The sequence below is a fragment of the Bacillus rossius genome, chromosome 17 (genome assembly GCF_032445375.1).
Source record: "Bacillus rossius redtenbacheri isolate Brsri chromosome 17, Brsri_v3, whole genome shotgun sequence".
Classification (NCBI taxonomy): domain Eukaryota; kingdom Metazoa; phylum Arthropoda; class Insecta; order Phasmatodea; family Bacillidae; genus Bacillus; species Bacillus rossius.
In genome coordinates, this window is record NC_086344.1 from 14,741,320 (window position 1) to 14,756,071 (window position 14,752).

The 14,752-nt window shown below is 39.3% G+C and overlaps 1 protein-coding gene across 1 annotated transcript in view; it reads right to left on the minus strand.

Annotated features, from left to right (window-relative positions):
* Positions 1–9,763, minus strand: part of LOC134540981 (tetraspanin-7-like) — a 56,335-nt gene extending 46,572 nt beyond the window's left edge. Inside the window, exon 1 of the mRNA XM_063384088.1 lies at positions 9,605–9,763. Within this exon, the coding sequence (XP_063240158.1) occupies positions 9,605–9,682 (78 nt within the window). The 5' untranslated portion in view covers positions 9,683–9,763. The remainder of the gene's footprint in view (positions 1–9,604) is intronic.
* Positions 9,764–14,752: the final 4,989 nt, after the last annotated feature.

Sequence of the window (14,752 nt, forward strand, 5' to 3'; positions counted from 1 at the left end):
ACCAGTTGGAACCGGAGTCGACGAGTCAGTTCGTGCGGCATTAAAAACTTTGCTTGTGAAAATGCTTGATTCCTTAACCTAATATGTATTTGTATACTTTTTATAAATAAATGTGTAAAACTTGAACGCGTGTGTTTTTTATTTCTACAATTTTTAGGTACCTAATAAAAAAAATTTTAATACAGACAATATTTTGACTCATGTAGTATACCAGTAGACCACAGGTATATAAACGAGGTTCAGACGACTGGACCCGCAGTTCACCTCTGGCCGCGGTGCAGTACGGACGTGCTCTCTCCATTAATTGTCGTGAGATTTAGTTATGTCGACCGGAATAGAATGTTTACCGACAGCAGCGGGGACCTCGATGGTAGCAACGATGATGGAGACGGAGATCCCGATACCATTTGCAGAGGAGACCACGACAGCGGAGAGCTCAATGGCTGAGGTGTCGACAGCTGTGGAGATCCCGATACCTGCTGCAGAGGAGACAACGATACGTGCTGTTCCACCATCAGCTGACGTTTCATCATCTGCATTCCAGTCATCAATTAATGAAGAGTGTACATCGCATCAATGCAAATATTGTGGTGCATCAATAACCTGCAGTAGGTCTCCGACAATCTCTCGAGAGACATATAAGTGCGACAAATGCGATAAGGTTTTTTCGCATTGTAACAGTCTGGACAGTCGCAAGATTATGTGCATAGGAAACGAATCAAGTGATAGTATGCTTCCATACCATCAGACATCATCATTTATTGCCTTACCTGAGGCGATAGTCAACAAAAGAGCAGTAGTCAATTGCCAAAACTTGAAGGATCAGTTTTGTTTTAAATGGAGTATTTTGGCAAGATTTGTCGAGGGGAGTCATCAAAACCGTGTTGATAAGAGGTATTATGCTTTGGAGAATAAGTACAACTTCGATGGACTGTGCTATCCGCCACCGTTAAATCAGATAAAAGTTTTTGAGAAAAATAACCCTGAAGTCTCAGTTAATGTGTATGCGCTAAATGAGGATAATAAGGTGTGTCCGATTCGGGTAACCAAATAAGAAAGAAAAAATCATTTCGATTTGTTGCTTGTGACAAATGAAAGCGGTTCTGCACACTACTGCTACATCAAAAACTTCTCCAGACTTGTGAGACCCCAGGTTACAAAACATCAACAGAAGATTTATATGTGTAAGATGTGCTTTAAGTATTTCGCTAATCGACCTCGAAAATCAGGACTCACAGCTATACAGTGTCTTGAACAGCACAGGATTAAATGCGGAAATAAATCTTAGCCAAAAAACTTTAGTAATTTGTCTGTGTATTTTTTTTGTACTTGTAGTAGTGTAGTATGTATGTAATAAAAGTATTTTTTAAAAGACTTTGTGGTGTTTTTATTTTCTCAGACCTTACACTTTAGTGGTTCTTTTTTAATATATTAAAGTTGTTTTGTATCGACAAGGGATCGAACCAAGGACCTTAGTCGATCTAATCAATCAGTATATAGATTACAAATTTATTTAATGAATTTTGAACATGGTTTATGGAAATTATTATTTTTTTTACATAAATTAAACATTATTGCATCGGTCGGGTATCGAACCAAAGACGGGGAACCATCGAATCAATATGTAAAAAAATGAGTGATTTTTTTGATGAATTTTGGATTTTTTTCCGCTTTTCTAGCTACATTATTACATGATTTCAAGATGGCGGCCAATTGACAAGATGGCGGGTGTCACAGCAATAAATGATTACTGCACTCTAGCGGGTAAGAATTAAACTAACATGGCGTCAGCACACTCTAGCCGACGATACAATGATGATGATGGCTTCCAGCATCGAAGACAAGATGGCGGACATGACGTCATACTATGTGACGATATATATGCTTTGAAAAAAAGTGGTGGTAGTCAGTCTACCAAAAGTCACCATGGGGGAAGGATCGGTTGCCATTTTTTTTTGTCCTCACCGGGGTCGAACCGAGGACTCCGAACTCCGTGTCGTAAAAGTATATTTTTTATAAATAATTTATTAAAATTTTATTAAATGGATTTTTTAATAAATTTTAAAAATTTTTTCATTAAAATCGGATAATAAATAAAAAAGTTAAAGATGGCGGCCGTAACGAAAATTGCAACGGTGACGTCATAATTCAAAATGGCGGAAAACACAATGCCGGAATTTTCGAGAACACAATGACGTCATCCAAAATGGCGGATCCGAGATGGCGGATCCAAAATGGCCGTCTGGGTCAAGGTCAAGGGTCAAGGTCACAACCATCCAAGATTGCCGCCGTGACGTCACAATCCAATATGGCGGACACCGGCTCCTCAGCCAGAAGCCAGTCCCCGGATGCCCTATCCTATACTACTATGTATGATTTCTTTTAAGAAAAGTAAGTGTGTTTAAGACAAAAAATATTTTAAACTATAACCGCTAAATAACGGCCAAATTGACATCAAGATTTAACTCTGATTAAACCGTTACAGACATAACTGTCTAACCAGCACGTGGTGGCCACGTGTGTGTGTGATATATATCTTACATGTATCTCGCAAGTGAACATAAATCTCGTTATCTTAATACAGTCTTTCTAATTACCTTTGCAATCATAAAAAAACAGTGTCGGATACTTAAGATTAATTAGGCCTAGGACGGCCAGTTATAATTTAACTTGGCTTTCATTTACATTGCTCACTTGATTTTTATCTAATCGTGGGAAGCCGGGTAATACAGCTATTATTTAATATAACCTTTCCACAACTCACCTTGATATTCACCACATAACTATCCTTATTTTAAGGAAACATTAAGAATCCTGTCTCACGAAAGTTTTTTTTTTTCAGAGTGATCGAAACTTTTTTTTTTTCCATTTTGCAATAAACATTTCATGATATGTTTTGCATTTATATCACAAAAACTAATTTCATTTTTCTAGGCTGTTAAAATCGTAATTTGAGAATTTTGAAAAACTAGGTAAAGTTAATTAATATTTTCTCAAAGAAATTCAAACCATTTCTTTAAGTAGCCAGCGGCATTACAGTTAAACCTAAAAAGTTTCAATTCTGCAATAAATTAAGTTCTCCTAATTTGTACAATCCAAAAACGTTTTAAAAAAAATGTAACTTTGGCAGCTAATTATGCAAAAAGGTATGCGCTGTATATATTTTAAATTTCGTGAAAGTTAAAACAATTGAACAAGTCTGTAAGTGTATCTGTAATTACTGTAAATATAAAATATTAACCTAAAACGGGAGGCACCCCCTTAAGGGGCCCACCTCGTCAGGGGTGTATGTGTGTTAGTGAGGCGGGATGATAAGAACGACGCTCGCTGGTGCTTCCAGCGCGGTATAGCCTCTAAGCGCAAGGCTCTGAACTGGCGCGCATTCGTCTCGTCGTCACAGGATAACTGTGAAATTTGAGCGGTGACCGTAACATTATATGGCGGAGAAATGAAGATAAAGGTGTTATGCAAGTCCCTTAAGTGCTTTCAAGAATCTGTACTGATTGTTTTATGCCTAAAAATTACTCTGAAAACACGCGTTTTAGCCATTTTAACGCTTCTAAAAATACAGTTTAAAAACATAATCCGAAATTAAAAGTACTTTTCGGCCCTCAGCGAACTCTTAAATGTTATTCGTAAATAGGCCCCACTCGGATATCTTGAGTAGTTTTGAAATCGCGTTGTTTTTCCTGAAGCTCTGCACACCGTGTGTGTGCCCGGGTAGGCGGGCCCCTTAACTCACACATTAACGCCGTGTATCATTGAGACACATTGCCCACTCCAGTGGACGGAGAGACTGAAAGGGGTGACCTCCGCCACATCCACAGCAGCAATGAAGCGATTGTACGAAAGGGACGGCGGCATTGTTTCTCGCCGACGTGAAACACTCGCACACGCTATCTCCGTGCTTGCAGTTGCCCCAACTTCCTTCCGCCAACTTTCTCTCTCTTTCTCTCTCTCCCTCTCGCCACCAGCACGCGACCACAACATGCGAGGTCGCAGCACTTTACGTTTTTAAACGATGCATGCAACGGGGAATCATAGATTTAATGCAGTTTTTCGGACATACCCCACTGCAGTTTTGCACCGTTTGTCATGGTAAGGTGGGAGTATCTTCCAGTTCTCTTGATTTTAACATTCCAGAGCTTTTTAAATAAACAGAACTGTGAGGGATCGCTCCCTGTTTGATCGGGAGGGTGTTAAGGGCTCCGCCTACCTGGTCACACAGACGGTGCGCAGAGCTTCAGGAAAAACAACGCGATTTCAAAACTACTCAAGATATCCGAGTGGGGTATGTTTACGAAAAGCATTTAAGAGTTCTCTGAGGGCCGAAAAGTACTTTTAATTTTGTATCATGTTTTTAAACTGTATTTCTAGAAGAGTTAAAATGGCTAAAACGAATGTTTTCAGAGTAATTTTTAGGTGTAAAACAACCAGTACAGATTATTAAAAGCACTTACGGGGCTTACATTACACCTTTATCTTCATTTATCGGCCATATAATGTTGCGGTCACCACTCAAATTTCACAGTTATCCTGTGACGACGAGAAGACTACGCGTCAATTTAGAGCCTTGCGCTTAGAGGCGATACCGCGCTAGAAATACCATCGAGCGCCGCACTTATCATCCCGCCTCACTAACACACACACACCCCTGACGAGGCGGGCCCCTTAAGCCCCAATTCCACTGAGGCAACATTTTGGCAACATGTAGCATGCGGCTGACGACAGCTGTCGCCGTGTACAGCGTGCGGCTTGTCTGCGGGAAGGTACGGTGCCGCATGCTACATGTGTTGCCGTGTGTCGCATGCGCTCCTTGTCTAAACGTGTAGCATGTCACAAACGCAATTCCACCGAATCGACAGTTTCCTGGCAGATTCCGGTCAACAAGGATGTCTTTACAGACTATTGCGGCTGCAGCTTGTATCGTGTTCGCGAATGTTTGCAGGAGGAAACGGCCCCGGTGGTGGAGGCGCGAATTATTCATTAGACCACAAGAGAGACAAAACGAATTTTATGACAAATTGTGTGCTGACGACAACGCACTCTTCAGAAATTTTGTGAGGATGAGTCAGGAAGACTTCGAAATTTTGCGACACCAACTTCCGTGAAGCAATTCTAACAAAAGTGCGATTAATGATAACACTGAGATTTCTCGCAAGTCAAGTGGCGACAGTTACGCGTCTCTGATGTACTTGTTTCGTGTTTCGGAACCCAGCATCTCACGAATTGTACCAGAAATCTGCAGGGCTCTTACAGAGGTGTTGAAACATGTTGTGAAGGTAAGTAAACAAAAATATACGCGTTAGTTAAATGAAGTACCATTTATATATTATATCAATTTGTACTTATGCGATGAAAGTGACAAATGTATTATTCATTAGTTTTGACCTCATCGGGTTCGAACCGAGGACTCCGAGCTCCATGTCGTAAATGTGTGTTTTTTAAATATTTTTTATTCAAATTTTATTAATTTTATTTTTTTATAAATTTTAATTTTTTTTCATTAAAATCGTATAATAAATAAAGATTTTCAAGATGGCGGCCGTAACGGAAATGCAACGGTGACGTCATAATCTTATATTAAGCTTATGAGATGATTTAGACATAGATGCTTAAGCCTCGTTTAGGAATTTGTGTTCTTTCTAAAGCAGAAGTATTTTGAGGTTTTTCGAAATCCTAATTTTCGAATTTTTGTGGAAGAACACGAGAAATTTTTCCTTAAAACGGAAATTTTTGAGGAATTTTGAGTCCAAAATGACCGCCGTGACGTCACAATCCAATATGGCGGTCGGCTCCACTGTCTCCACACCCAGAACCCTGTCCCAGCTCTGTCATTTACATACTACTTCCATATTTCAGGGGCATTACGATAGTCTTCTATAAACTGCACGGTTTTTTCGTTGGGCCAGTCCATCTTGTCGCCCAAAATTTGCCACACCGATCAACACACTGCCGGATCGAGGGCGACACTGTTCGACAGCCCGATTTTTGTGGCATGCGGCAATATTGTCGGCCCAACAGGTGGTGACATGTGGCATGCGTCACTGTCGCATGCCACATGACGCACTGTGTTGCCTCAGTTGAAAGCCAACAGCCTGTGCGTCATTGTCGTATGTCGCATGTCGCCCAAAATGTTGCCTCAGTGGAATTGAGGCTTTAGGGCTTCGGCAATGACCAGCGGCTGGGGCCACCAACCCAGTAGTCACCGCCTCAGCACCTTTACCGCACTCAGCTGACCAGGCAGTTGGCTGTGTCCAGAACCCTGAGACTATCAGCACTGCTGGCGCCTTCCCCGATCTCACACATCACACAGGGACCCCACAAAACACCCGGTGAACCCGTGGTCCGGTGGAGGCCTATCCTACCTCTGTCAGCTATCCAGGCTAGTAAGGGCACCACGTAATTTAGGTTCACACCTCATGAACACACCAATACTCCCCCAGGCAGCTGATCCCGTTAGGGTGTGGTCCTGGTTAGGAGAAAGATGGATCTTTTACATGCCTGACACAGTTACCAGTGCCCAACATGGGTTCCGAGAACCGGGAAATAGATTCGCCATTTTCCAATCGCGGCATGTTGCTGGCGAGCGCACGGCTGGGTCGAGAGGTTGAGGAGACTCATGGGCACCAGATCGAAGCGACGGGCCGAGGACATGGTTCAAGCTGGTGAACGACATTGGGCTCGAGGGGGCACCACGGTCACAGGGTCACGCCCCGCCAATCGGCGATGCCTGAAGTTGCGCGGACACTGCCACCCCCCCCCCCCCCCCCCCCCAATGCTCGGAGCAACACGAAACTAACCGACACTCTCTCCCGTCAGTGCGGTCAGCAACAAGGGGTCGTTACCACAACGCCGAACGTACAATAACGCTAAAATACCATAAAGCCGAATGCCAAATTGACCGCAACGCCGACAGCTAGAAAACTGCTCTGTACCACAACTCCGAAATACAGTAACGCCTGAAAATGTTGCTGCGGGGAGGGGGGAGGGGGGCACAGGAGCAAAATGAAAAACTGAATGAATTTGTGTGTGTTTCTTAAATGTATCTTAACGCCGAAATACCACAACCTAACCTAGCCTAACTTAACCTTACCTTACCTAACCTAACCTTTGCGGCAGTCCTGCAATGACATTTTTCGGCGTTGCGGTACACAGCAGTTTTCTAGCTGTCGGCGTTGTAGTCAATATGGCATTCGGCGTTATGGTTTTCGGCGTTGTGGTGCGTCCCGAGAAACAAGTCTCCGAGGCCGCGGCCAGCGCCGGCCGGGGAAACAAGAACCCCCCGGGGGGGGGGCAAACAATCTGGTGCGTAACGGGACACTTTCAAGCATGCAGCCGGCGTTCATCGATTTATTAGACGTTGTCACGTCGAAAATAAACTAGATTAGTTTACTTAAAATTTGATGAATTTTTTTTGTTGTAAATAGTCTATCATTGAAACTGGAACATTCTTTTATGGACAGCCTGCATTTACAGTAATCAGACATGGGATGCTACGAGCTTGAAATTATATAGTTCTCAGACTTACATCAAATTGGTGCTAAGCATTTAATTTTTTTTTTCTTGTTGACCGCAACTGATAAACTGTCAGTAGACAAAATTTTATGGTCTTAGAAAATCTTTAATGTGATTATTTTTAAAAAAATATTAATTATGATATGCAATTGTAGGATATAAAATAATACAATGTTAACAAGGCGTGTAGTATCAAACTGGCAACACTGGTCGCCATTTTCTCTGTACTGCAATATAAGCTTGAGGGACTACAGTGGTACCGTGGGTACCACTGTAGCTGGCAGTTTTTTGTTGTGCAATATCTTCGCTCTTTGCATACGGCATGTGGTGGGAGTTATTTGCGAATGCGATGGAAGTCAAGGCACGTAAATGTGTGACGGTTTAATGAATTTTAACATGATGCGCAGTAACTTAAAAAAAAAATACCTCGTCTAAAATCAGGTTTAAAGACGGGGTTTAGTAATTTTTTTCAAGTCTGTTTCTCTTTTATTGGAGCAGTTTCATTAAAAAATTTAAAAAATTATGTCTGCTCACCAAATGAATCAGTAGCCGCCGTGGCTGCTCCGGCAGCGAATTCTAGCGGCGGGTGCGTTAACTACTTGAGATTCGCGTCCATAAATGTAGTTGAAAGCACAATTTTCTCAAGTTTATTTAGCAAGCTCGGCATTATTTTAAAGAATTCTCTACGTTTAAGTTCGTGTCAGGGCTTCGTAAGTTTGTTTTGTGATTGCCTCAACAAACTTTTTTTTCGAGAAAGATCTGTACCTACTTAGAATATGCGTTTTGTAAAGTAAATGTGAAGCATATGGGCAGCAGTTATAGTGCGAATAATAAGTTAGTATTGGTGTCGATTAAAAAGCGTGGTTATTAACGTGAAGCTGTTGTTGACCTCTATGAACATTAAAAAAGGACGTGCTACTTTGAGGTCTGGGACGAGTGTTCAAACTTACGACGGTTGCTACAAAGATCGCCAGTACAAACATACATTGGACCATTCTCTATTCGTCGCGTCGTCTTGCGATGTTTCGAGAAGGGGAACTAAAAAACATTCGTGAACTGCACATTACGAGACTTTTTGCAATGGTAACTTCATACGTCTTAAAACGAGTATAGTTTCGAAACTACATGGGCAACTAGGTAATTTTAATTTCCTAGAGTGCGACAACTTAGTAGACGAATATTAAATGTATAAAAATTATATTAATTTTATTCTGCAGGGTTTGATTTTGATTTCGGAAACGTAGTTGCAACCAATTGAAAATGCTGTTTTTTTTTTTTTTTGAGTAAAACGACAGCAAAGAGTGCGTTACAGTCAAATGGAGGTCTGCGAACATTTTATTAACGTGTAACTAGAAATACTCTCAATTCTCACATCTTACACTGCAATCAAACACGAGACAGCTGTTACTGGTACTTAACGTCAAAAATCATTACGTAAAGGAACAGACTGGTGCATATGGTACATACAACGATCGCTTTCAACGATACCACGCGGAAAGTTTCAAACAAGAACTAGGTACTGCAGTTTGTACTTCGCGGTCAATAAATTGAATGCTGTTTCAAGCATTTGCAATCAAATGTGCAGTGCCTGGCATTACACGTATTTCAAAGGTCACAAGGTCAGGATTCTGTAGATGACCACGCAAGGCGGTACTGGAATAAAAAAAAGGGTTATTTTTCAGTAGTTTTTTGTAATGCGTATCCAGTTTATAAAAAAAATTTTAAATCAAATTTTAATTGGGAATGGTACAGTTTCGCATCACTAGTACATTTAACTGCTAACTACGTTCCAATACAATTAGATTAAGTTTAACGGAATAATTGCTCACGGAAACAATGTTCATAAATGTTTAACGTATTTTCAAAATCAAGTATATTTTGGTTAATTCTACAGCTTTACATCACAAACACAACCAATTTCTTTCTTTGTTTTAAATGCAACTGGATACGCAATAAGGAACAAATACAAAGTTTTTTTTTTCTTTCGTTCAACAATAGGCACGGGTGCCGGGCACTGGGTGAAGTACACGTAGAACATGTTGTTGCAAGGAACGCTTGAAGCAGCCACGAGGCGGGGGCAACTCACCCAGAACACGAAGTTGAAGAGCATTAGCAAGGACTTCATGCAGGCCATAGCAGCCACGGTCTGCAGTCTCTGCCCCATCTCTCCTGCCAGCTTGAGCGTCGAGCTGAACACACGCTAACAACAACACGCCACGGAGTCGCGGACTGAAATGGCGGACGCGCGCGTCCCGGGCGGCCGTTTGTCGATCCGGCGCAGCCAACCTCACGGCGCATGCGCGCAGCCGGTCCCGACTGCCCGTCGTTCCGTTACCACCCTTCGTGCGCATCGTGCGCCGGTATTCTTCATTTATGTTGGTTGTATTAGTTAATTCTACACATTGATTTATTGTTCATTCTTCTATTGGTAATAGGTAGTCTGTGAGTTTTGTGTAAGTATCCTGAATTGATTTAGTGTATTCATTATTTATATTAAACTATTTATGTGTTCTGTTCTGATCGCCGGTTAGGTGCTCGCCCTTCGCCGAGAGGCGAACCGGGTTCGATTCCCAGCGCGGGGGTAGTCGCTAGTGGGGAAACGTGGCGGACGTTTTTCTGAGAGTCGGTGACGATATTCCGTTGCTGCTTCGCCCACATCACTTCACACATAGTTCGTATTTAATGTCCCCCCGATGCAGACGTGACGTTTTAAGCCCAACTTCATTCTTTAGCTCATTCACCAAACCCATTAATTTAAAGTAAATAGAATTGCAGTCATACCATCTCGCGCCCTTTGTTGTAAAAAAATGACAAATGTGTCGACTTAATTTATGCGGCGAAGTTAAGTGGTCCGCCTTGTCAGGAGTGTGTCTGTGTCAGCGAGGCGGGATGATAAGTGCGACGCTCGCTGGTGCTTCTAGCGCAATATCGCCTCTAAGCGCAAGGCTCTGAACTGACGCGCAGTCTTCTCGTCGTCACAGGATAACTGTGAAACTTGAGCGGTGACCGTAACATTATATGGCCGAGAAATGAAGATAAAGGTGTAATGCAAGTCCCGTAAGTGCTTTCAAGAATCTGTACTGGTTGTTTTACGCCTTAAAATTACTTTGAAAACACGCGTTTTAGCCTTTTTAACTCTTATAAAAATACAGTTTAAAAACTTAATCCGAACTCAAAAGTACTTTTCGGCCCTCGGCGAACTCTTAAATGATTTTCGTAAGGAGACCCCACTCGGATATCTCGAGTAGTTTTGTAATCGCGTTGTTTTTCCTGAAGCTCTGCGCACCGCGTGTGTGCCCGGGTGGGCGGGGGCCCTTGTCTACCACATAACCACATACATGTTGTAAAATTAAATGTTAAGTTACAACAAAACAAACAGACACAATTAAGCTAACCTAAATGAAAGACAATAAACAAGAACATGATAAGCAGCTTACAAAAGACAATACGAATTAAATAAATAAACCAAACACTAGCAAGTAATGAAACATTATTCACGCATATTAAACTTCATGTTACTGATATCACAATTTATACATTTTTTTTTTAAATAGTAGCTTACTCACAGGACAGTAATATATTTAACAAAAAAGAAAATAAAACTCATGCCAAATACATTGGAAATTAAAATCTATTCATCGTTAAACTTAAGATTTAAAAAATTAAACTATAACAAACAATTTAAATAACCACACACACACAAACACACACACACACACACTTGTACAAAGCTCATAAATAAGGATCACATACACTACTTATTCCACTTTGCAATATTTTATTGTTTGTTGGAAATAATTTGAAAGCTAATAATAGGAACAGTGGTTATATTCCTCCCCCCCCCTTTTTTTTCCTCCTTTTTTACACGCTTTATATTAGCTTCACCTGTATGTTTGTTTGTATGTTTGTAACCGACTCCTTTGCACTCGATTTTGACCCACTTTAAACGGACAGATTTAATCTAAACTTCCTAGATACTGACCTTAAATCGATCAGTTTCTGAAGACTAAGAATTTAGATGACACTAGTTTTGTGAGATTTGCTTACTTATTGAGAAATATTCACATTATTTGAAAACAACTACATTTTCTTGGAATTACAGTACTCCTGAGTACAGAATTCTTGGTAATAGCTTTCATCAGGGTTAAGCAGGAGCATAAATGTTTTATTTCATACAATGATACCCTAAGAAACTTAATTAAATAATGGAAATTATTAAACACAATTACAGAAAGGTTTTATTTAATATTTGTGGACATCGCATTGACATCGCTATTTAATTATTTGTAATTTTGTCACAAAAATTGGAAATCGATGTTTTTATCTTGGATGTGTAATATTTCTACGTGTAATAGTATAAAACACGTATTATGTTTTAACTGTTACAGTATAAAAAGTTCATTTAATGGTTGTGTATGTTTATTTTCGTCCAAAAAATATTTTTTACAAAAAAATATCCTACAACAAGAGATTTCACTTTTCTTATATTTTTGTTGTTTTAAATTATTATTATTAGAACATTTCCTTCAGTTCAACAACTTAAGTAGATATAATAATTTCTTTCTGAAATTAAGGTCTCCATACATACTACTATACTTGATATTTTTATATTATTACGAAATAATATATAATCTTAATTTAAAATACATTTATTGCAAACGAATGGGTTTCAAACACCAAATAAATACTTTAATTTTTCTTTTATTAATGGTTCGATTGGGGAGATTGATTATACCTATATATACTAGGACATACACCATTGCTGATTATAATGTATGTCATAAGAAACCTCAATAACAGACAAGAAAGATAAATGTGCAAACATACAGAAAACAAGCGAAATTCAGGGAACATCAACGTAGAAAGAATTGGTAAAAAAATTATTTCAGCACAGACGGGAACAGTGGCCTAACAACGACAAGAACAATAAATAAAAACGAAAAATACTTTGGACAACTCACAGAATTGATTTTCCAGTACTTTTAAAAAAGATTCTATTGGAAAACAGTTGACAAGAAATAGTTTGCAATACTAAAATATAGTTATTATAACTTTATACACCACATAACTTTGGTTATTTTTGCACATCTGAAATACGGTTTATCGAGGTATAACTGAGTATTTCCTATAAATATTGGTTAATAATTTTATACTTCAATTGATGTGTACATTCTTTTTAATCCATGGAAAAGATAATAGATAAAATATTCAACAATTCTGCTTTCTTTTGTTTTACCGTGCTTAATATATGCGCAGTTAATACTGGAAAGCTATTCAAACAAGGGTTTACAAATAACTTTCAAATATTGGAGGTACTGGGGCAACACAAATCTAAATTTTATGAATATTTCTGTTCCATTTACAAAGAAAATTTACGGTGCACAATGGCAAACAGAATAACCCAACGATGAAACTTAACAAATAAAAATTAAAAAACGGATTTACAGAAACGCACAGGTGAACCCAGCGATGTTACAAAACAGCGACGACAGCACTAACGAACACCGCAAGCAACAGTTGTGCGACAAAACAGATATTTGTAAAAACTACAACGATGGTAGCACAGAATAACACAGTATGTTTTTCCCAAGAAAACAGTTGCAACGTTTCGGGAGAGAGATCTATTCCCTTCTTACGGCACAAACAGACTGAGGTTTCTCATGTCATGACATACAGTTTAAAGAGTAATAGTGTATGTCGAAAATACATCCTGAATTAATTTAACTATTTTTTAAAGTGTTGTTTGTCGGTTGAAATTTTATTCAATGTACTACACTGTTTTTGAAACTCACTTAGATACTGTCTTTCTTTAAACATATTTGTATTTTTATTTGTTTTACGTGTGTATTTGTTTACGCTTCTATTAACAAGGCAGGTATTAGTGCAGAGAAGCTTACTCAAAAGAGGAACCTGTTTTGTAACAGTAAGTGTCAAGAACGTAAAAATAAAGGGGGGGGGGGGGGGGGGGTTAGGGTTGCTAGATTTGTTTAGACAAAAAAAAATGTATTTCACAAAATTTACATTAGCAGGAGTTTGAAAAGCACTTAAGAGATTGTAAAATAGCCTAAAAATGTATTTTCAAGCATTATCTTTGTAAAAGAGTTTCCGGAGGAGCGACTTGCTTCTGCCCTCCCCTTCCACAAATACTGTCTACACCCATGGTAAATGTGTGAACAAAATTACATGTAGTAACACGCACTAGTACAGGATATACTCAAAAGACGTGAATTAAAATTTAGGAGACCGTAATATTTGATAGTTGTACTTATAATATTAGATGTCCATAATTTTTCAAGACATGTGATGATAGCCTACACGGAGTACTATAGTCTGAAAATATGTATTTGTAATGTTATTCAATTATCGTACACTTACGCCTGTAGCATGAGGCATCACTGCAAGGCAATCTGAAGACGAGAAAAGATACATCATCGAAGTTTATGGACCGAGTCGTAAGACACTAGAAAAGTATCCCGGAGAACACTGGTTCAAATCCCGGCTGGCCATTGTCATAATTGTTTTGACGTGAAGCGTCTTAAAAATCACAGCGAAACATATGGGTAACAGAACAGACGAAAAGGTCTGTATCATCTTTATTTAACAATTTCCTAACTATATAGACTTCGACCTGAGACGCATTTAGGAATCTTCCCTTCCTAGACCTCCCAAATAGGTAAGGCCTACACTTAGTTTTAATTTAGGTTAGAAAGAAAATTCTGTTCAGTGTAGCTCACGACTCAGACGTGATAGCGCGGTAATTCGTGTGTTTGTGTATAGAGAACCGACAACACTGGGCAATACAGATTGTACATTCGGTATCTCATTTATCATATCACAGGATAATTTTAAACATTTTCGTCGAATATTAATTGAAATGAATAATAAGCTACCGTTTAGTGACTGTTTTGAATTAAAAATTTTAGTACATCGACACTGTCTCGTTTTTATTATTTTTATTTTAACTATTACACTAAAAGCGACTCGCTGACATAGAAGTTTCACGTGAAACCAACGGCCGTGACTCTCGATACAGCCTCACCGATTTTTTATAGAAAATTGGTGGGATGGTTCCTTACTGTAGGTCATGTCTTATTCCTTTCATATTGTCGCTCTATTGTAGCGTTGTGTTTTTTCGTCTGCATTGACCTCGCTATTAATATGATTACGGACAAGCAAGTATTTCCGAATAAGAAGAAAAATAATTTCGGAAATAGGCTATTTTCCTGGTAAACAA